Consider the following 23259-nt stretch of genomic DNA (forward strand, 5'->3'; position numbering starts at 1 on the left):
TCTCCTTATTGCAAACATCTGAGAAAAAACCCATGCAAGCACTCAGAAAAGAACACGATGTGGCCACAGGCCCTCCGTGGCTAGGTCTTATGTATCCAACCCCCTGGTCATCAACTGTTAGTGTGACCTGGGGAGTGTTAATACTCTGTTATATCAAACCCCCTGGTCATCAACTGTTAGTGTGACCTGGGGAGTGTTAATACTCTGTTATATCAAACCCCCTGGTCATCAACTGTTAGTGTGACCTGGGGAGTGTTAATACTCTGTTATATCAAACCCCCTGGTCATCAACTGTTAGTGTGACCTGGGGAGTGTTAATACTCTGTTATATCAAACCCCCTGGTCATCAACTGTTAGTGTGAGCTAGTGTGTTAATAGTGTTAGTAGTGTTAATACTCAAGTGTTAGTAGTGTTAATACTGTTGAATCCAACCCCCGGGACAGAGCCACCTCGTGAAACAAATGTGTTTGCAGATGTTTGCCACAGATGCAGTAGGTCTTTATGGCCTTTACGTGTACAAGTAGGGTCATTAGGGTCAATGAGTCTGTGAGCCTTCCAGTGGCCATGGTGAACCCCCCCCGGTCCACTTGTGATCTCTAGGAGGATGTCCACGTACACAGAGCCAGCCTCTAGGGAGGGGTCCTCCGTAGTCCACAAACATGTTGGAGACTGTTAACAGAAACCTGCAGAGCCTTTTCCATCTGGTGTCTTTTCTGTTCTGGCCAATTGCAAGTGACCTTCGTTTGAATTGGTCCAATCACAAAGTGTGTGGTTCTGGCCCTGTGGGTGCTCTTGGGTTGTATTTTGGATAGTGTGTCAGAACTAAGAGCGGTAGGGGAGCGCCCGTCTCGCCTGCATCCTGGTTGGTCAGGTTACAGAAACATAGTCAGGAGCTAAGCTGTCACATTTAACATTGATGCCAAATGTTAACCGTGACAACCATGACCAAATCAGTACAGGATTTAAACTTTCTTGCATTTGAACCATGATGGCTGATAATTCAACGTCCATGACAAATGACCTTTGACATAATTAGTTAGTTTGACTTTACTGCCCTACTGCTTCCCTCTTTACATATAGATATGCACCCCTATAGGGGATGTGTGTTTCTATACCCTCCTCTGCCATGTTGCCTCACTGTCTTTCACTGCTGTCTTGCCCTCACTCTTACTGTCCGTCCATCTCAACATGACTAACTTTGGTTTCTTTCATGGTTTTAAATGATACTGTCAGTAACCCTTTTTATTTTGTATTTCTTTATGTCCCTCTCTTCTCCCCCCTGGTTCTCTTGCCTTTGCCCATGCCAGTGTCTGTGTGAGTTCTATGCAAACCACTGTGCCAGGATAGAGGCCCTGCAGCGGCAGCTGGAGGAGGAGGAGAGTGGGAGACAGGTAGAGCACTGTGCCTCCCGGGCGCTACTGGAGTACCAGCAGCTCCTCAATCTACTACATGCTACTTGCTAGTGGTATAGTAGCGGTGATGATAGAAAATAAACTTCAAGTCAGCACGCTGATCTCATGCTATTGTCACCTTGTTGGCCAAAAGCTTCTGGAAATGGTAACTTTTATTTGTTAGTTTAAATAATCAGCTTTTCATTTTTGGGTATCAAGCCCCTGATGTATGGGTAATCATTGTTTCACATACACCTTGCTCAGTGCTGCCCCTGGATGCACACAGTTGTATTGCAGCCTTTCGATACCTTGCCTTATCCATGCAATCGGTTTGACTGATCACCTCCACTCACACACAAACGTGCATCCATTGCCACTGGTGTGCTGTGTTTCTCTATGGATCACTTTCTAAAGAGCGGCTCCATGTGTCCAGCCTGGGCCCTGTGTCTCTGAGGGGCTCTAAACACACACTAATGACCCTGTGCTGCATGGCGTTCATCACCACACTGTTCTAACCTCACACTAACAGGGGACAGCGAATGGACCCGCCACTAGCACTGTATACCAACCATACGGACCATGTCTCACCCTCTCTACTGCCCCCCCATCCTTTCCTGTCATGCAGCATGTGGACAAAGTGCATAGTTAGCACTTATGCTTCCCATTTCTAGGCAGAATTTCCTAATATCTCCTGAGCGGCTGGTGTCCGGAATGGAACAAGTGGCGCTTTAAACAATGCTCCCATTAGATGGATAGTGGATATTGTGCCTCTATGGGCTGTAGCCGTCCTACCAGTGGACCAGTAACCTACTGCTGGTCATTAGATGGGTAGTGGACCAGTAACCTCCTCTACTACTGGTCATTAGATGGGTAGTGGACCAGTAACCTCCTCTACTACTGGTCATTAGATGGGCAGTGGACCAGTAACCTACTACTGGTCATTAGATGGGCAGTGGACCAGTAACCTACTACTGGTCATTAGATGGGTAGTGGACCAGTCCTCTACTACTGGTCATTAGATGGGCAGTGGACCAGTAACCTACTACTGGTCATTAGATGGGTAGTGGACCAGTCCTCTACTACTGGTCATTAGATGGGTAGTGGACCAGTAACCTACTACTGGTCATTAGATGGATAGTGGACCAGTCCTCTACTACTGGTCATTAGATGGATAGTGGACCAGTAACCTATACTGGTCATTAGATGGGTAGTGGACCAGTAACCTATACTGGTCATTAGATGGGTAGTGGATATTGTGCCTCTATGGGCCCCTGAAGCCTTCCTACCAGTGGACCAGTAACCTCCTCTACTATTGTTCAACCGCAACGGTTGTTTGTCATCTTATCAGGGTGTGTGACAATGAAATGGGGAAGTGTGTGTGTGTGTGTGTGTGTGTGTGTGTGTGTGTGTGTGTGTGTGTGTGTGTGTGTGTGTGTGTGTGTGTGTGTGTGTGTGTGTGTGTGTGTGTGTCTTTCCTTGCAGTGCCCGGTGCAGTTACATCATTGTGTGTCAGCGGCCAGGCTGTGCTTTGCGGGGCTTTACCACGTTGTACAGGTCACACAGCACCCCGTCTGCCTTCCTGTAGTCCCTGACCCCCTGACCCCTGACCACTGACCCCTAACCCCTGACCCCTGGGCTCTTACCCTTATGCTGCTGATTGAATAACTTTATTAAGACCCTTAACGCTAGCAGCTGATCCTTCATAAAGTTTTTACCTAGCTGGCTTAGAAACTGCAAAATAGCTAAAGCTACTTCCTCAGGACTATATAAATGCTGGTAGCCAACGATTAAGAAATAACCAGGAAGACCAGTTGCCCAGCATAGTGTGTGTGTGTGTGTGTGTGTGTGTGTGTGTGTGTGTGTGTGTGTGTGTGTGTGTGTGTGTGTGTGTGTGTGTGTGTGTGTGTGTGTGTGTGTGTGTGTGTGTGTGTGTGTGTGTGTGTACTGTGGTAGTGAGGAGGCACATCCTAACTGCTGGTTGGCATAAAACTTGACAGCTCACCACTTTCTCTTCCTCTGTTACAAAGAACGCTGCTTCCTGCAAGGTCTTCCCCAGAGAAATAGAAACAAGAGTGATTCTACTTAGGATAAAGATGATTTGATTGAATAAAGCGTGATCATAGGAAGACACAGGAAGCTCTTCATTGAGACACACAAGCGACAGAGGGTTTTAAATAAAGGACAAAGCGGTTCCCTGTGGTTCCAAATAGGCCTAGTCACTAACTACGTTCTAGTCTAGGCCTAGTTACTAACTACGTTCTAGTCTAGGCCTAGTTACTAACTACGTTCTAGTCTAGGCCTAGTCACTAACTACGTTCTAGTCTAGGCCTAGTCACTAACTACGTTCTAGTCTAGGCCTAGTCACTAACTACGTTCTAGTCTAGGCCTAGTCACTAACTACGTTCTAGTCTAGGCCTAGTCACTAACTACGTTCTAGTCTAGGCCTAGTCACTAACTACGTTCTAGTCTAGGCCTAGTCACTTACTACGTTCTAGTCTAGGCCTAGTCACTAACTACGTTCTAGTCTAGGCCTAGTCACTAACTACGTTCTAGTCTAGGCCTAGTTACTAACTACGTTCTAGTCTAGGCCTAGTCACTAACTACGTTCTAGTCTAGGCCTAGTTACTAACTACGTTCTAGTCTAGGCCTAGTTACTAACTACGTTCTAGTCTAGGCCTAGTCACTAACTACGTTCTAGTCTAGGCCTAGTCACTAACTACGTTCTAGTCTAGGCCTAGTCACTAACTACGTTCTAGTCTAGGCCTAGTCACTAACTACGTTCTAGTCTAGGCCTAGTTACTTGTCAGTAAAAATACTGAGTCTGAGTTGAGCATGGTCAAATCAGGAAGGTGTTAGGGAGAGGGCCATAGGCCTGGTGTAGTGTTAGGGAGAGGGCCATAGGCCTGGTGTAGTGTTAGGGAGAGGGCCATAGGCCTGGTGTAGTGTTAGGGAGAGGGCCATAGGCCTGGTGTAGTGTTAGGGAGAGGGCCATAGGCCTGGTGTAGTGTTAGGGAGAGGGCCATAGGCCTGGTGTAGTGTTAGGGAGAGGGCCATAGGCCTGGTGTAGTGTTAGGGAGAGGGCCATAGGCCTGGTGTAGTGTTAGGGAGAGGGCCATAGGCCTGGTGTAGTGTTAGGGAGAGGGCCATAGGCCTGGTGTAGTGTTAAGGAGAGGGCCGTAGGCCTGGTGTAGTGTTAGGGAGAGGGCCGTAGGCCTGGTGTAGTGTTAGGGAGAGGGCCATAGGCCTGGTGTAGTGTTAAGGAGAGGGCCATAGGCCTGGTGTAGTGTTAGGGAGAGGGCCATAGGCCTGGTGTAGCGTTAGCTCTATCCTGGCTGTAGTGTTAGCTCTATCCTGGCTGTAGTGTTAGCTCTATCCTGGCTGTAGTGTTAGCTCTATCCTGGCTGTAGTGTTAGCTCTATCCTGGCTGTAGCGTTAGCTCTATCCTGGCTGTAGCGTTAGCTCTATCCTGGCTGTAGCGTTAGCTCTATCCTGGCTGTAGCGTTAGCTCTATCCTGGCTGTAGCGTTAGCTCTATCCTGGCTGTAGCGTTAGCTCTATCCTGGCTGTAGTGTTAGCTCTATCCTGGCTCTAGTGTTAGCTCTATCCTGGCTGTAGCGTTAGCTCTATCCTGGCTGTAGCGTTAGCTCTATCCTGGCTGTAGCGTTAGCTCTATCCTGGCTGTAGCGTTAGCTCTATCCTGGCTGTAGTGTTAGCTCTATCCTGGCTCTAGTGTTAGCTCTATCCTGGCTGTAGCGTTAGCTCTATCCTGGCTGTAGCGTTAGCTCTATCCTGGCTGTAGCGTTAGCTCTATCCTGGCTGTAGTATTAGCTCTATCCTGGCTGTAGCGTTAGCTCTATCCTGGCTGTAGCGTTAGCTCTATCCTGGCTGTAGCGTTAGCTCTATCCTGGCTGTAGCGTTAGCTCTATCCTGGCTGTAGTATTAGCTCTATCCTGGCTGTAGCGTTAGCTCTATCCTGGCTGTAGCGTTAGCTCTATCCAGCTTACTGGTTTAATGTGTAAAGTGTTTTTTAATTTCTAATTTAAAATTCACATCCAACTACAAATAATATTCACATGATCGACTAGTTTGTTCACTTTATTCTTATTTTAATTTGGATTCTATGGTTACGTTTGTATAGTTGTATATCATTTCTGCATGTGTGTCCATGCAATCAGAATATATAGTATATTGTGATGCCTATTATATGTCGTGTTCTAATCATCATATCATAACTAGGCAGATTAAAAGCAGGGAGCTAAAGAGATGATTGGTTCCTCCCTGAAGAATCTTCCTGCCTTTAAACACTCTGGTGAACGGTAGACAGCTGGTCAATACTACATGTGCTGCTAGCATGAAACTCAATACAGGTTCACCGTACTTCAACTCCTTCATGCAAAGCTAACCTTTATGCTCTGGTAGTTTGATGTTGCTCTCACTAATGCACTTGCATTATATTTATTGCCTGGAATTATAACTTATTTGAAAGTATAACAAAATATGTGGGTTTTTTCCAAGGCAACTGCCTTGACTAACCACTAATGAAGTGATTAACAGCGTGTGCAGTAAATGGAGCAAAGCTATAAAAGCCATTTCCTAAAACCTGTCATCATGTGAGTTTGGTCACCTCCACCTCCCCCCCCCCCCCCCCCCCCCCCCCCCGCTCACCGCTTACTCCTTCCCACAATGCATTGCAGGAGCTAAGGGAAATCCACTGTCGGCAGCAGAGACAGAAGCAGAAAGAGTCGGAGGGGGACGCCCTCACGAGAACACACCCCTTCTCACACACGCCGAACGAGAGCCGGGCGGCCGAGCTCCACGACGTCAGGCAAGTTACGGGAAATGATGCTTGATATGTTTCTGATATGTAACCCTAAAACCCATTGAAAAAAAACCTTTTAAAAGGTCGCTAAGGCCCCGCTTAGACAAACTGCAGCGGGAGGATTGTACAATTGGGAAGCAGATGAAGTGCCAGACCTCAAACTGGCATCACAGCCCTGTTTGGGCTCAGTGCATTGTACAGTCGTGGTATTGCTATGAGATGGTTTCCTTTACTGAGAGTCTATTAGTTTATGTTGATGTGTGTGCCCACGGTCTCCTAGGTGTCCCTCTGAAGAGGTGGGAGGCTGGCGGGGCGAGGGGGGCGCCGCCGCGGCCCCCAAAGGGGCCAGTCCCGGGGCCACGTCGGCGTCTCAGGCCTGGCTGAACCGCGTCACCCTGGAGGAGGAGGAGCGGAAGAGGAGGGGCGTGGAGGAGGAGGAGGAGGGCCGCAAGAGGACGGCGGGAGGAGGAGGAGGAGGAGGAGGAGAGGAGAAGGAGGACGAGGGCGTAGCCCACAAGGACGGGCAGGATAAAGTCAGCCAGCTGTTCAGCCAGCAGCCCGACCCCTGGGCCCCCACAGGTGTGTGTTCACTGTGTTTATAGACGGGGTTCAGCCGGGCCCCTGGGCCCCCACAGGTGTGTGTTCACTGTGTTTATAGACGGGGTTCAGCCGGGCCCCTGGGCCCCCACAGGTGTGTGTTCACTGTGTTTATAGACGGGGTTCAGCCGGGCCCCCGGGCCCCCACAGGTGTGTGTTCACTGTGTTTATAGACGGGGTTCAGCCGGGCCCCTGGGCCCCCACAGGTGTGTGTTCACTGTGTTTATAGACGGGGTTCAGCCGGGCCCCTGGGCCCCCACAGGTGTGTGTTCACTGTGTTTATAGACGGGGTTCAGCCGGGCCCCCGGGCCCCCACAGGTGTGTGTTCACTGTGTTTATAGACGGGGTTCAGCCGGGCCCCCGGGCCCCCACAGGTGTGTGTTCACTGTGTTTATAGACGGGGTTCAGCCGGGCCCCTGGGCCCCCACAGGTGTGTGTTCACTGTGTTTATAGACGGGGTTCAGCCGGGCCCCCGGGCCCCCACAGGTGTGTGTTCACTGTGTTTATAGACGGGGTTCAGCCTGCAGCTCCAATATAGTACATAAGAATGGAACTGTGTTTGTGTATCAAACCCAGCAGCTAGATCCAGTGGTCCGGTCTCTTATCGATATATATTGAACATGTTTTATATTGATATTGATCAAAAGTCTATCACGATACGATACTTTATTGTTTTATTGGCCAGGCCTACTCTCTGTAGGCCTTTCGTGTCAGCCGTTGTGCAGTTCCCATACCACACCGTGAAGCACTTGGTGAAGATGCTCTCAACGGTGCAGCCATAGAAGTTCCGGAGGTTCTGAGGGGAGAGCTCTTCTTCAGAGGAAGAAGAGGCGTTGTTGAGCATCAGAGTGGAGGTGTTGAGTGACCAGGAGACGTCTTGTGAGATGTGGACACCCAGGAGCTGGTGACCCGCTCTCCTTCAGCCCCGTTGATGTGAATGGGTGTGTGGATGCTTGCCTTTGGTTTCCGGAAGTCGACGATGAGTTCTTTGGTTTTGGTGTTGAGCGCAAGGTTGTTATTTGCGCACCATGCTGCCAAGTGCTGGACTTCCTCCCTGTAGGCTGATTCATCATTGTTCCTGATCAAGCCGATCAATGTAGTGTCGTCTGCAAATTTGATGATGGAGCTAGTGTTGTGAACGGGGGAGCAGTCGTGGGTGAAGAGGGTGTACAGTAATGGGCTGAGCACACACCCTTGTGGCACACCCAGTGTTTAGAGGAAGTGAGGTGGAGGAGAGGTTGTTTACCCTCACCGTCTGTGGTCTGTTGATCAGAAAGTCCAATATCCAGTTGCAGATATGCGGATATGCTGATGCCAAGCTTGTGTAGTTTCATGATCAGATCAGATGGTGTGATTGTGTTCAACACTGAGCTGATGAATAGCGTCCTAGCATAGGGTTTACCCACTCTCCCCAGGCGGGCAGAGTGGGTCCATCTGTTGGCCCGGTGTGCATACTGGTGGGGCGTAACGGACCGTCGGACAAATGATACGGACCCCAAGTGACAGCTGTCTGCTGAAAACATCTTTCTCGAATGCCGCCTGAGTTTGTTGTTGCTGGTGACGTAAAGAGGTCAGCCGGTGGCTCTGTTACCACTAGTTGAAATGGTTACAGCACCACCTATCGTACCGGGGCATGACACGCTTCGGCCAATGAATCGATTTACTCACCGCCATGTATACCCGGACAATTGCAGTTGTCCAATTGAGGAGCATAGTCGAGCTATGGCTTTAATGGGATTAAGCTGTGCATGTAAACGTACTGCGTGACTGCACATCGGCTAGGAATAAGCTTGGTAGTGGTAGCTTATGTGGGGTTAGCCTTAGCCTAGCTCGTAGGCCACCCCGCTTCCCCCGCTGTTGTTGACGGTGTGGCCCCCGCCTCCGGGCCCTCCTCCCTGGGAGAGCTGGTATCTGGACCCTGGTGCCCTGGCTATCTCCAGTGGTAGTTGAAGATCTAGACAGATGTGGCTCGTGCAGTGAGCATGGATGTCCAAAAGGTCTACCGTACAATATATTCCCCTAGTTGTATCGTGGGAAAAGCGCTGCCAATAATAAACAAACACTAACACACGCAGAGCCTCGCGCTGTAGCCACGACGCCATCTGGTGGCGTCTTCTAACGTTGATCCTGTTGCACCATGTCACGGTAAAGCCTCCGAGTGGTCCATCTCTCCACAGGCCTTTCTACGCACTGGTCGCTTGCCTTGTCCTAAGAGTCTCACTGCCTAGTGTGATCCTGTGTGGTGCATTTGACCACTAAAACACTTCCCATCTGTGTTGTGATCCTGTGTTGTGCTGTACATTTGACCACTAAAACACTTCCCACCTGTGTTGTGATCCTGTGTTGTGCTGTACATTTGACCACTAAAACACTTCCCACCTGTGTTGTGATCCTGTGTTGTGCTGTACATTTGACCACTAAAACACTTCCCACCTGTGTTGTGATCCTGTGTTGTGCTGTACATTTGACCACTAAAACACTTCCCACCTGTGTTGTGATCCTGTGCTGTACATTTGACCACTAAAACACTTCCCACCTGTGTTGTGATCCTGTGTGGTGCTGTACATTTGACCACTAAAACACTTCCCACCTGTGTTGTGATCCTGTGCTGTACATTTGACCACTAAAACACTTCCCACCTGTGTTGTGATCCTGTGCTGTACATTTGACCACTAAAACACTTCCCACCTGTGTTGTGATCCTGTGCTGTACATTGGACCACTAAAACACTTCCCACCTGTGTTGTGATCCTGTGTTGTGCTGTACATTTGACCACTAAAACACTTCCCACCTGTGTTGTGATCCTGTGTTGTACATTTGACCACTAAAACACTTCCCACCTGTGTTGTGATCCTGTGTGGTGCTGTACATTCGACCACTAAAACACTTCCCACCTGTGTTGTGATCCTGTGTGGTGCTGTACATTCGACCACTAAAACACTTCCCACCTGTGTTGTGATCCTGTGTGGTGTTGTACATTTGACCACTAAAACACTTCCCACCTGTGTTGTGATCCTGTGGTTGCCATAGGGATGGCAGAGCGGGCGCCGGCCCCCGGCCTGTTGGAGCAGAAGGTTCCGGTCACCAGCTTCGACCAGCAGCCCGTGAAGGTGGTCTACTACAGGGCGCTGTACCCCTTTGACGCACGCAGCCACGACGAGATCAGCATCGCCCCAGGGGACGTCGTTATGGTTGGTCACACGCACACTGTCCAGTCCTGTGTGGGTGTGTCTGAATGCAAGCTTGGAGCGGGACAGGAGCGAGGGGCGTGAAGAGGTTTCTGTATTGGAGGTTTGATCTGGTAGTTAGTGGTTATTAGTGCTGAGCCCCATCATTCAGATATTGGTTTGTTAGATATGGATTCAAATCTCAATTGTGGATTAAAATGTTTCAGGTGGGGTTGTTTATAAAAATATATTTGCGAACCACACCGAATATGCTGGTGAATACTAATTAGGGCTTTGACTTTTGCCCAAAATCATATTAGAAGTTTGTTTGTTTATTAATATTAATATTCAAATATATTTGAATATTTATTATTATAAAACGGGTGGCTTAAATCAAGCAATCTGATTGGTTCCTAACTGTTGTATAATGGGCATATACATAACTGCTATGACGTCCAATCAGTTTACAGAGTTCCATATCACGCCGCGCCTAACTTGGACTGTTGTTTATTTATAAAAGCAATAGTTCACTGAAGCCTAAAAATATGTTGATTGATGGAGAGGGTGGAAATATTGTAAAGCATTAGGCACACGGTGAGTGAACTCGATAGTAGGCTAAATTGCCGGCAAAGGGTTCGAATGATCTTTTCATCTTTAAGGGGGTCTCTCTATCTCATAAAAAAGGTTGGTGCAACGCGCACATAGCCTTACCATGCGCAAAAGCGCCGGTATTTGTAACCTCTTTAAGTTCTACCTTAACATCTTGCGTGTTTCGAAACGTTCTTTGCTCGTAGAACCTTCTTAGCTCTACCGTAGTGATGTTTCAGCTCCTTCAGTCTCCCCCACTGTACAGTAAACTTTAGAAATCCCCGTTGCGCATGTTCATTCCAAGTTCGCATCCGTAGCCAATTGAGGCCAAATTAAACGGCACGTTTGAATTAAGGATATTGTCTCGGCTGTTCTTTATTTTGGGCCGTGGGTACAGCAGGCAAGGTCAGCTCGACTCGCTTCCAATAATTTCAAAAACTTCAAAAAATTATTTTTAAATAAAAAAATGAACAAAACTGTCTAAATTAAGTAAATGATACTGGGAAACGAATAAACCATTATAAGCAACGAGTGAACTTAATAAGCGATAGAAACACTTTTTGCAACCACCGCCTCTTTCCGTTGACATTTAGTTTTCACCTTTTCAAATGCGACAGATGTAATTAAGGCAACCTGGTCTCACAGGAATCCGTGAAATGAGTCGGTCTACGTCCCGTTTACAAAAGATAATGCCCATAAAAGGTTAGAATATTAAGGGCTGCCTAATATTCGTTTGAATATTATAATTTGTGTTAATATTCGACCAACGAAGTCTGGAGTCAAAGCCCTAATACTAATATGTATGGAAGGGACACCCCAGTCCTGCAGTCCAGGACACCTGGCCTGGAGTCTGGGTGGCGGTAGCCCTCAACAGAAGGACCAGCATGCTGTGTGGGGCATTATCCAAACACAGCAGCACCAGGACACCTGCCGTCCAGTGTGAGGATCAGCAGACCGAGACCTTCTCTTACCCGCACTGAAGCTCATTTAAGTCGATCCGAAAGCTAGTGGTGCCCACGCAGCAATCCCACCTGATCATTAAACCAGTGGAGAAACAAGAGATTCTGCAGCAGGAGTCTCTGCCGCTCGGCCTCAGGCAGGGAGAGGTGAACACTGTTAACTCACTTTGATTGAGTTTCTTCCTCAATTTGATCAGAGAACCTAATAAATATTCAAAACTTGAAATTATGTATTCGGGCCAGCCCTAGCGGTCACTTAACCTTCAGCTAACCAACCTTTAGATGGGCATAGTGTGTGTGCGTGGGTGTTTGTGTGGGTTTGCCCACGTGTGTGGATGTGTAATAACTGTTTGCTCTCTCCTTTGCCATCCAACCTGAAGGTTAAAGGGGAGTGGGTAAGTTCTTGCCACGCCCACTGTGTTGACTTCACCAATCACAGGCCATGATTTAGTTGACAACTCGCTGCCATTGGTCCATCTCATGCCTCGTTCAGAGCCAGTGGATGCATGTCTTTATCTTGATTTGAGTCACCCCTTGATGTTGTGGTCGTCTGTTGCACCTGTTGTAGTGTGACCTGCTGCTCCTCTAACCTTCTGGACATGCACTCAGTTTGAAACGGAAGAAAAACGCTTTCTCCTGCCAAACTAGTGTTTGCTAGGACAAGAGTCAAGAGTCAGGAGTTCTGGATCATATACAGACCATACAGTGTCTGTATAGGGCTATAGGTCTATACAGTGGTCTGTATAGGGGTCTATACAGACCATACAGTGGTCTATATAGGGCTATAGGTCTATACAGTGCTCTGTATGGTGGTCTATACAGACCATACAGTGTCTGTATAGGGCTATAGGTCTATACAGTGGTCTGTATAGTGGTCTATACAGACCATACAGTGTCTGTATAGACCCCTATACAGACCATACAGTGGTCTGTATAGTGGTCTGTATAGGGCTATAGGTCTATACAGTGGTCTGTATAGTGGTCTATGCAGACCATACAGTGGTCTGTATAGGGCTATAGGTCTATACAGTGGTCTGTATAGTGGTCTATACAGACCATACAGTGTCTGTATAGGGCTATAGGTCTATACAGTGGTCTGTATAGTGGTCTATACAGACCATACAGTGGTCTGTATAGGGCTATAGGTCTATACAGTGGTCTGTATAGTGGTCTATACAGACCATACAGTGTCTGTATAGGGGTCTATACAGACCATACAGTGTCTGTATAGGGCTATAGGGCTATACAGACCATACAGTGGTCTGTATAGGGCTATAGGGCTATACAGACCATACAGTGGTCTGTATAGGGCTATAGGTCTATACAGTGGTCTGTATAGGGGTCTATACAGACCATACAGTGTCTGTATAGACCCCTATACAGACCATACAGTGGTCTGTATAGTGGTCTATACAGACCATACAGTGTCTGTATAGGGCTATAGGTCTATACAGTGGTCTGTATAGTGGTCTATACAGACCACTATACAGACCATACAGTGGTCTGTATAGACCTATAGCCCTATACAGACCACTGTATGGTCTGTATAGGGCTATACAGACCATACAGTGTCTGTATAGGGCTATAGGGCTATACAGTGGTCTGTATAGTGGTCTATACAGACCATACAGTGTCTGTATAGGGGTCTATACAGACCACTATACAGACCATACAGTGGTCTGTATAGGGCTATACAGACCATACAGTGTCTGTATAGGGCTATAGGTCTATACAGTGGTCTGTATAGTGGTCTATGCAGACCATACAGTGGTCTGTATAGGGCTATAGGTCTATACAGTGGTCTGTATAGTGGTCTATACAGACCATACAGTGGTCTGTATAGGGCTATAGGTCTATACAGTGGTCTGTATAGTGGTCTATACAGACCATACAGTGGTCTGTATAGGGCTATAGGTCTATACAGTGGTCTGTATAGTGGTCTATACAGACCATACAGTGTCTGTATAGGGGTCTATAGGTCTACAGTAGGCTACAGGTCTACAGTGTCTGTATAGGGCTATAGGTCTACAGTAGGCTATAGGTCTACAGTAGGCTATAGGTCTACAGTGTCTGTATAGGGCTATAGGTCTACAGTAGGCTATAGGTCTACAGTAGGCTACAGGTCTACAGTAGGCTATAGGTCTACAGTAGGTCTACAGTGTCTGTATAGGGCTATAGGTCTACAGTAGGCTCTACAGGTCTACAGTAGGTCTACAGTATCTGTATAGGGCTATAGGTCTACAGTAGGCTACAGGTCTACAGTAGGCTATAGGTCTACAGTAGGCTACAGGTCTACAGTGTCTGTATAGGGCTATAGGTCTACAGTAGGCTATAGGTCTACAGTAGGCTATAGGTCTACAGTGTCTGTATAGGGCTATAGGTGTACAGTAGGCTATAGGTCTACAGTAGGCTACAGGTCTACAGTGTCTGTATAGGGCTATAGGTCTACAGTAGGTCTACAGTGTCTGTATAGGGCTATAGGTCTACAGTAGGCTATAGGTCTACAGTAGGCTATAGGTCTACAGTAGGTCTACAGTGTCTGTATAGGGCTACAGGTCTACAGTAGGCTATAGGTCTACAGTAGGTCTACAGTGTCTGTATAGGGCTATAGGTCTACAGTAGGCTATAGGTCTACAGTGTCTGTATAGGGCAATAGGTCTACAGTAGGCTATAGGTCTACAGTAGGCTATAGGTCTACAGTAGGCTATAGGTCTACAGTAGGCTATAGGTCTACAGTAGGTCTACAGTGTCTGTATAGGGCTATAGGTCTACAGTAGGCTACAGGTCTACAGTAGGCTATAGGTCTACAGTAGGTCTACAGTGTCTGTATAGGGAGGTCTTTGTGGTAATGCTGCTGCCTTGCTCCAATAGGTGGACGAGTCCCAGACGGGGGAGCCCGGTTGGCTGGGAGGAGAGCTGAGGGGACGGACCGGATGGTTTCCGGCCAATTACGCAGAGCGGATCCCTGACAGCGAAGCACCAATCAGCCTGCGTAGCTCTGCCTCGGCCACGCCCACCCCCACCCAGCAGCCCGTAGCCACGCCCCCTCCCGCCCCGGGACACAGCTCCTCCGCCTCGTCTGCCAGTAGCAACTGGGCCGACTTCAGCACCACGTACGTACTGTAGGACTACTGTAGGACTACTGTAGGACTACTGTAGGACTGTACTGTAGGACTGTACTGTACTGTAGGACTGTACTGTAGGACTGTACTGTAGGACTACTGTAGGACTGTACTGTAGGACTGTACTGTAGGACTGTACTGTACTGTAGGACTACTGTAGGACTGTACTGTAGGACTGTACTGTAGGACTGTACTGTACTGTAGGACTACTGTAGGACTGTACTGTACTGTAGGACTGTACTGTAGGACTGTACTGTAGGACTGTACTGTAGGACTACTGTAGGACTGTACTGTAGGACTGTACTGTAGGACTGTACTGTACTGTAGGACTACTGTAGGACTGTACTCTACTGTAGGACTGTACTGTAGGACTGTACTGTACTGTAGGACTACTGTAGGACTGTACTGTAGGACTGTACTGTAGGACTGTACTGTAGGACTACTGTAGGACTGTACTGTAGGACTACTGTAGGACTGTACTGTACTGTAGGACTGTACTGTAGGACTGTACTGTACTGTAGGACTGTACTGTAGGACTGTACTGTACTGTAGGACTGTACTGTAGGACTGTACTGTAGGACTGTACTGTAGGACTGTACTGTAGGACTGTACTGTAGGACTACTGTAGGACTGTACTGTAGGACTACTGTAGGACTGTACTGTACTGTAGGACTGTACTGTAGGACTGTACTGTACTGTATGACTACTGTAGGACTGTACTGTACTGTAGGACTGTACTGTAGGACTGTACTGTACTGTATGACTACTGTAGGACTGTACTGTACTGTATGACTACTGTAGGACTGTACTGTACTGTAGGACTGTACTGTAGGACTGTACTGTAGGACTGTACTGTAGGACTACTGTAGGACTGTACTGTACTGTAGGACTGTACTGTAGGACTACTGTAGGACTGTACTGTAGGACTGTACTGTAGGACTACTGTAGGACTGTACTGTACTGTAGGACTGTACTGTAGGACTGTACTGTAGGACTGTACTGTAGGACTGTACTGTAGGACTGTACTGTAGGACTGTACTGTAGGACTGTACTGTAGGACTGTACTGTATGACTGTACTGTACCGCTGTACAGCAGACTGTGACTGTAGGGAACAGTCTCTGTTGACAGGCTGTTGTCAGACTGTGTGACTGTAGGGAACAGTCTCTGTTGACAGGCTGCTGTCAGACTGTGACTGTAGGGAACAGTCTCTGTTGACAGGCTGCTGTCAGACTGTGTGACTGTAGGGAACAGTCTCTGTTGACAGGCTGTTCTCAGACTGTAGGGAACAGTCTCTGTTGACAGGCTGTTCTCAGACTGTAGGGAACAGTCTCTGTTGACAGGCTGTTGTCAGACTGTAGGGAACAGTCTCTGTTGACAGGCTGCTGTCAGACTGTGTGACTGTAGGGAACAGTCTCTGTTGACAGGCTGTTCTCAGACTGTTCTGGGAGGCTGCTGTCATCTTCTTGAGCACCAGAGGCGTGATCAAGGGGCGGAGTTAAATGGACTCTGTACACCATTGGCTGTCGTTCTTGTGTTAAACCAGCCAATAGCGCGCCAGGGGGAAAAGCCAGCTTGGTGATTGGCTCACGCTAAAACGTATGGAAACTATAAAGAAACGTGTTGCTCTTCTCCAGACCCCCGGCAGGGCGGAGTCACACCACCGGGCGGGGCTCTACAGAAAACAAGACTCTAATGAATTAGATTTTAGAACTCAATTTAAGAGTGTGTGTGTGTGTGTGTGTGTGTGTGTGTAGCTGGCCCTCCACAACAGCGAACCAGTCGGACAGCGAGGGCTGGGACGCCTGGCCAACGTCCTCCACCAATCAGAACCCTTCGCTCAGCGTTCCCTCGGCACAGCTCCGCCAGCGCTCGGCCTTCACCCCCGCCACCATGACGACAGGCTCCTCCCCCTCTCCGGTCCTGGGACAGGTAGCACCGCCAGCGTTACTTCATTAGGAGAGAGACGCTCCAGGGGGTCAGGGTGTGACCCCTCTGTGCTCTCGTCTGTTCAGGGAGAGAAGGTGGAAGGTCTGCAGGCCCAGGCGCTGTACCCCTGGAGAGCCAAGAAGGACAACCACCTCAACTTCAACAAGAACGAGGTGGACACCTCTAACAACATCAGCCTTATGTCATGCATGTCTTTATATGGTTGTCATCCAGTGGTACTTGTGTAGCCCTGATCAGCCCTTCAGTCTTAGGGGCCTCACAGGCCAGGGGCTCCTCCTGACCCCCTCTCTCCTGGGCAGGTCATCATGGTCCTGGAGCAGCAGGACATGTGGTGGTTAGGGGAGCTGCAGTCCGGCCAGAGGGGCTGGTTCCCCAAGAGCTACGTGAAGCTCATCTCAGCCTCCACGGCCCCCCCGCCCCCCCCCGCCGCCGCCCCGTCCCCCGCCCCCCCGCGCAGTAAGACCACCAGGTGAGGGCAGACAGGAAGAGGCACTGGGGGTCTGTGACACACAGACACCAACGCTTATGAACAGAGAATATCTACATATGATCTGTGTGATGTTAGAGATGAGGCTCATATAGTACAGAAGACGTAATAGTGATGATGGTATGAACACTGTTGACTGTGTCACCTGACTCCTCCCCCCTGCCCCCCCAGTGAGTGCGGGCCGTCAGAGAGCCCCCCCTGTGGGAAACAGCCCTCCCCCTCCCCCACCAAGCTGGCTGACGCTGGGGAAGGTAACCACGCACGCGCACACGCACAGACACACAGACACACACACACACACACGCACAGACACACACACACACACACACACAGACACACAGACACACACACACACACACAGACACACAGACACACACACACACACACACACACACACGCACAGACACACGCACAGACACACAGACACACACGCGCACACAGACGCACACAGACACACACACATGCACAGACACACGCACAGACACACACACAGACACACAGACGCGCACACGCACACAGACAGACAGACACACACAGACACACACGCACACGCACACAGACAGACAGACACACACACACGCACACGCACACAGACAGACACACACACACACACACGCACACGCATAGACACACGCACACACAGAGACAGAGACACTCACACTCACACTCACACACGCACACGCACGCACACACACACACACACACAGAGACACACACACACACACACTCAGACATGCACGCACGCACGCACACACACACACACACACACACACACACACACACACACACACACACACACACACACACTCTCTCACTGCTCCCCGCTCTGTGTCTAGAGTACATGGCCATGTATACCTACGAGAGCAGCGAGCAGGGAGACCTCAGCTTCCAGCAGGGCGACGTCGTCATGGTGACCCGCAAAGAAGGGGATTGGTGGACCGGCGTGGTCAGCGGCAAGACCGGCGTCTTCCCGTCCAATTACGTGAAGCCACGGGACTCCAGCTCTGAGGTGAGGGCCCCGCCCAGCACCGGGCCCCCTGGTGGTGCAAGTACTGACAATCGCCAGGCTGACCCCATTCCCCGTACAGCAGTGATGGCTACTGCAGATGCTACACAACTAAGTACAATGAATAAATACAACATACAGTAAGTGCGTACATTAAGTGCCAGGACGTACAACAGACAATAGTGGGCGGGGGGACTGGATGGCTATGCAGAGTCCAGGTGAGTCTTGAGTCGTTTGCAGAAGCTGGTGAGCGACTCTGCGGTCCTGACATCAGCAGGGAGCTCGTTCCACCACCGTGGTCCCAGAGAAGAGTTGTGATTTAGCTGATGGACCTTTGGTTGCTCTTAGTGATGGCGGTACCAGACGTCCAGCTGAGGTAGTTGAGTGGAGGGATCGAGCTGGGGTGTGTGGTTTGACCAAGGCTTGGAGGTAGGCAGGGGCAGTTCCATCGACTGCCTTGTATGCCAGTACCATCATCTTGAATCTGATGCGGGCTACTGCAGGGAGCCAGTGGAGGTGGGGGAAGAGGGGAGTCACGTGGGAGAATTGAGGCAGGTTGAACACGAGGCGCGCTGCTGCGTTCTGGATACGCTGCAAAGGTTTAATAGCAGAGACCGGGAGTCCAACTAGGAGCGAGTTGCAGTAGTCCAGGCGGGAGATGACCAGCGCTTGGACTAGAAGCTGAGCTGCTTCCCTTGTGAGGAAGGGCCGTATCCTGCAGATGTTGTAGAGGGCAGATCTGCAGGAGGGGGCTACTGAGGTGAATGGTGCAGCATCACTGAGTACCACAGCGAGGTCTAGGTATAGATGTGTATACTTGATTCAAAGTAAAAGTGTTTATCCTTCATTTCTTTCATTAATTCTTCTGCTTTCTTCCAACCTTTCTCTCTCTAGTCGTTGGGTCCGGCTGGGAAGACTGGCAGTCTGGGCAAGAAGCCAGGTGAGCTGTCCGTCAACCCGACGGCGTCACCGTCCTTTATGACCTCCTCCTCAGCGGTCACTGACCCTCCTCCTCTCCCTCCTCAGAGATCGCCCAGGTGATCGCTCCCTACAGCGCCACCGGGGCCGAGCAGCTCACCCTGGCCCCGGGCCAGCTCATCCTGATCCGGAAGAAGAACCCAGGGGGCTGGTGGGAGGGGGAGCTCCAGGTGAGAACATTGAACCTCTTCTTTAATGAAGGAGAACCAGGGGGCTGGTGGGAGGGGGAGCTCCAGGTGAGAACATTGAACCTCTTCTTTAATGAAGGAGAACCAGGGGGCTGGTGGGAGGGGGAGCTCCAGGTGAGAACATTGAACCTCTTCTTTAATGAAGGAGAACCAGGGGGCTGGTGGGAGGGGGAGCTCCAGGTGAGCTCTGGAACATTGAACCTCTTCTTTAATGAAGGAGAACCTCCTTCTTTAATGAAGGAGAACCAGGTGGGAGGGGGAGCTCCAGGTGAGGTCTGCCCCCCCCTCTTTGTTTACAACAATCGTACCATTGGAACTCCCAAAGCCCCTCCCACTCACCCTGGCCCCTCCTACTCACGCCCCCTGGCCCCTCCCACTCACCCTGGCCCCTCCCACTCACCTGGCCCCTCCCACTCACCCTGGCCCCTCCCACTCACCCTGGCCCCTCCCACTCCCCCCCGGCCCCTCTCGCTCCCCCCCTCCCACTCCCCCCCTCCCGCTCCCCCCTCCCCCTCCCGAGTGGGGTCCCTCTGGTCACTGCCAGGTGCAGTCACAGAACTCTGAACTAACTCCTAACTCAAGGTTCACATTCAGACTCAAAATGGTGACGCAGTGTTTGTGGAATACCTCCATTATTGTTTTCATACTAGACGTGATGAATGGAAATCAGTACAAAACATGGATGAGAACATGTATTTTATATATGATATAGAATACATATTTCTTTTGCAAATTCCATGTATTTCAATATTAAACCTTTGTATGTCCGAATGTCAAAAGGCTTAACTCTGGTGTGTTGCACCAGGCTCGGGGGAAGAAGCGCCAGATTGGTTGGTTTCCGGCCAATTACGTGAAGCTATTGAGCCCCAGCACCAGCAAGACCACGCCCACGGAGCCCCTCCCCCCCAAGGCGGCGCCCTCTCACTCAGGTAACAGAACCGCCTTCACAGCCAACACCGCCCCCTAGTGGGGAGAGCAACATCCACCTACCAATCACAGCCAACACCGCCCCCTAGTGGGGAGAGCAACATCCACCTACCAATCACAGCCAACACCGCCCCCTAGTGGGGAGAGCAACATACAGCATCCACCTACCAATCACAGCCAACACCGCCCCCTAGTGGGGAGAGCAACATACAGCATCCACCTACCAATCAGAAACAGCCCCGTCCACCAATCAGATACAGCCCCGTCCACCAATCAGAAACAGCCCCGTCCACCAATCAGATACAGCCCCGTCCACCAATCAGAAACAGCCCCACCCACCAATCAGAAACAGCCCCACCCACCAATCAGAAACAGCCCCACCCACCAATCAGAAACAGCCCCATCCACCCACCAATCAGAAACGACGCTCCCTGATTTGGATTCTTGGTGTTTCCCTCCTTTTTAAGTGAACTGGTCTAATTCCTCTTGCTTAACCGTACATAGTTGCTTAATTAGGATTCATTGGTTTTCAAACATCAGAAAATAATATATACTAATCTCAGGCTCTCATCTTCTAGCCAAGTGTATATTTTAGTCCATTATGAAGGTGGGATGATGGTATTTTCTTTCTTTTAGTTCATTAGACTGTAGAGAAAATAAGCCCTCTGTCAGTATCAGGTCATAAGCCCTCCTGTCTCTGTCAGTATCAGGTCATAAGCCCTCCTGTCTGTGTCAGTATCAGGTCATAAGCCCTCCTGTCTGTGTCAGTATCAGGTCATAAGCCCTCCTGTCTCTGTCAGTATCAGGTCATAAGCCCTCCTGTCTGTGTCAGTATCAGGTCATAAGCCCTCCTGTCTCTGTCAGTATCAGGTCATAAGCCCTCCTGTCTCTGTCAGTATCAGGTCATAAGCCCTCCTGTCTCTGTGTCAGTATCAGGTCATAAGCCCTCCTGTCTCTGTCAGTATCAGGTCATAAGCCCTCCTGTCTGTGTCAGTATCAGGTCATAAGCCCTCCTGTCTGTGTCAGTATCAGGTCATAAGCCCTCCTGTCTCTGTCAGTATCAGGTCATAAGCCCTCCTGTCTCTGTGTCAGTATCAGGTCATAAGCCCTCCTGTCTCTGTCAGTATCAGGTCATAAGCCCTCCTGTCTCTGTCAGTATCAGGTCATAAGCCCTCCTGTCTCTGTGTCAGTATCAGGTCATAAGCCCTCCTGTCTCTGTCAGTATCAGGTCATAAGCCCTCCTGTCTCTGTCAGTATCAGGTCATAAGCCCTCCTGTCTCTGTGTCAGTATCAGGTCATAAGCCCTCCTGTCTCTGTCAGTATCAGGTCATAAGCCCTCCTGTCTCTGTCAGTATCAGGTCATAAGCCCTCCTGTCTCTGTCAGTATCAGGTCATAAGCCCTCCTGTCTCTGTCAGTATCAGGTCATAAGCCCTCCTGTCTCTGTGTCAGTATCAGGTCATAAGCCCTCCTGTCTCTGTCAGTATCAGGTCATAAGCCCTCCTGTCTCTGTCAGTATCAGGTCATAAGCCCTCCTGTCTCTGTGTCAGTATCAGGTCATAAGCCCTCCTGTCTCTGTGTCAGTATCAGGTCATAAGCCCTCCTGTCTCTGGGTCAGTGTCTCTATGTCAGTGTCTCTGGGTCAGTGTCTCTGTGTCAGTGTCTCTCTGTCAGTGTCTCTCTGTCAGTGTCTCTGTGTCAGTGTCTCTGTCAGTGTCTCTGTCAGTGTCTCTCTGTCAGTGTGTCAGTGTCTCTGTCAGTGTCTCTCTGTCAGTGTCTCTGTGTCAGTGTCTCTCTGTCAGTGTCTCTGTCAGTGTCTCTCTGTCAGTGTGTCAGTGTCTCTGTCAGTGTCTCTCTGTCAGTGTCTCTGTGTCAGTGTCTCTCTGTCAGTGTCTCTCTGTCAGTGTCTCTGGGTCAGTGTCTCTATGTCAGTGTCTCTGTGTCAGTGTCTCTGTGTCAGTGTCTCTCTGTGTCAGTGTCTCTGTCAGTGTCTCTGTCAGTGTCTCTCTGTCAGTGTCTCTGTGTCAGTGTCTCTCTGTCAGTGTCTCTCTGTCAGTGTCTCTCTGTGTCAGTGTCTCTGTCAGTGTCTCTCTGTCAGTGTCTCTCTGTCAGTGTCTCTGGGTCAGTGTCTCTATGTCAGTGTCTCTGTGTCAGTGTCTCTCTGTGTCAGTGTCTCTGTCAGTGTCTCTCTGTCAGTGTCTCTCTGTCAGTGTCTCTGTGTCAGTGTCTCTGTCAGTGTCTCTGTCAGTGTCTCTGTGTCAGTGTCTCTGTCAGTGTCTCTGTCAGTGTCTCTCTGTCAGTGTGTCAGTGTCTCTGTCAGTGTCTCTCTGTCAGTGTCTCTCTGTCAGTGTCTCTCTGTCAGTGTCTCTGGGTCAGTGTCTCTGTGTCAGTGTCTCTGTGTCAGTGTCTCTCTGTCAGTGTCTCTCTGTCAGTGTCTCTGGGTCAGTGTCTCTCTGTCAGTGTCTCTGTCAGTGTCTCTGGGTCAGTGTCTCTCTGTCAGTGTCTCTCTGTCAGTGTCTCTCTGTCAGTGTCTCTCTGTCAGTGTCTCTGGGTCAGTGTCTCTCTGTCAGTGTCTCTCTGTCAGTGTCTCTCTGTCAGTGTCTCTCTGTCAGTGTCTCTGGGTCAGTGTCTCTGGGTCAGTGTCTCTGTGTCAGTGTCTCTCTGTCAGTGTCTCTGGGTCAGTGTCTCTCTGTCAGTGTCTCTGTCAGTGTCTCTGGGTCAGTGTCTCTGTGTCAGTGTCTCTCTGTGTCAGTGTCTCTGTCAGTGTCTCTCTGTCAGTGTCTCTCTGTCAGTGTCTCTGTGTCAGTGTCTCTGTCAGTGTCTCTGTCAGTGTCTCTGTGTCAGTGTCTCTGTCAGTGTCTCTGTCAGTGTCTCTCTGTCAGTGTCTCTGTGTCAGTGTCTCAGTGTCTCTCTGTCAGTGTCTCTGGGTCAGTGTCTCTCTGTCAGTGTCTCTCTGTCAGTGTCTCTCTGTCAGTGTCTCTCTGTCAGTGTCTCTGTCAGTGTCTCTGGGTCAGTGTCTCTGGGTCAGTGTCTCTCTGTCAGTGTCTCTGTCAGTGTCTCTCTGTCAGTGTCTCTGGGTCAGTGT

General features: G+C 49.8%; 1 protein-coding gene across 1 annotated transcript in view; it reads left to right on the forward strand.

Annotated features, from left to right (window-relative positions):
- itsn1 (intersectin 1 (SH3 domain protein)) overlaps positions 1-23259 on the forward strand; it is a 98541-nt gene that overhangs the window by 35935 nt on the left and 39347 nt on the right. The window contains exons 18-29 of the mRNA XM_084470802.1: positions 6085-6215; positions 6490-6788; positions 9837-9997; positions 14392-14633; positions 16398-16572; positions 16656-16742; positions 16890-17059; positions 17249-17328; positions 17914-18086; positions 18978-19023; positions 19110-19231; positions 20055-20178. Of these exons, the coding sequence (XP_084326928.1) occupies positions 6085-6215; positions 6490-6788; positions 9837-9997; positions 14392-14633; positions 16398-16572; positions 16656-16742; positions 16890-17059; positions 17249-17328; positions 17914-18086; positions 18978-19023; positions 19110-19231; positions 20055-20178 (1810 nt within the window). The remainder of the gene's footprint in view (positions 1-6084; positions 6216-6489; positions 6789-9836; positions 9998-14391; positions 14634-16397; positions 16573-16655; positions 16743-16889; positions 17060-17248; positions 17329-17913; positions 18087-18977; positions 19024-19109; positions 19232-20054; positions 20179-23259) is intronic.

The sequence above is a fragment of the Micromesistius poutassou genome (genome assembly GCF_964030765.1).
Source record: "Micromesistius poutassou genome assembly, chromosome: 7".
NCBI classification, from domain to species: Eukaryota; Metazoa; Chordata; class Actinopteri; order Gadiformes; family Gadidae; genus Micromesistius; species Micromesistius poutassou.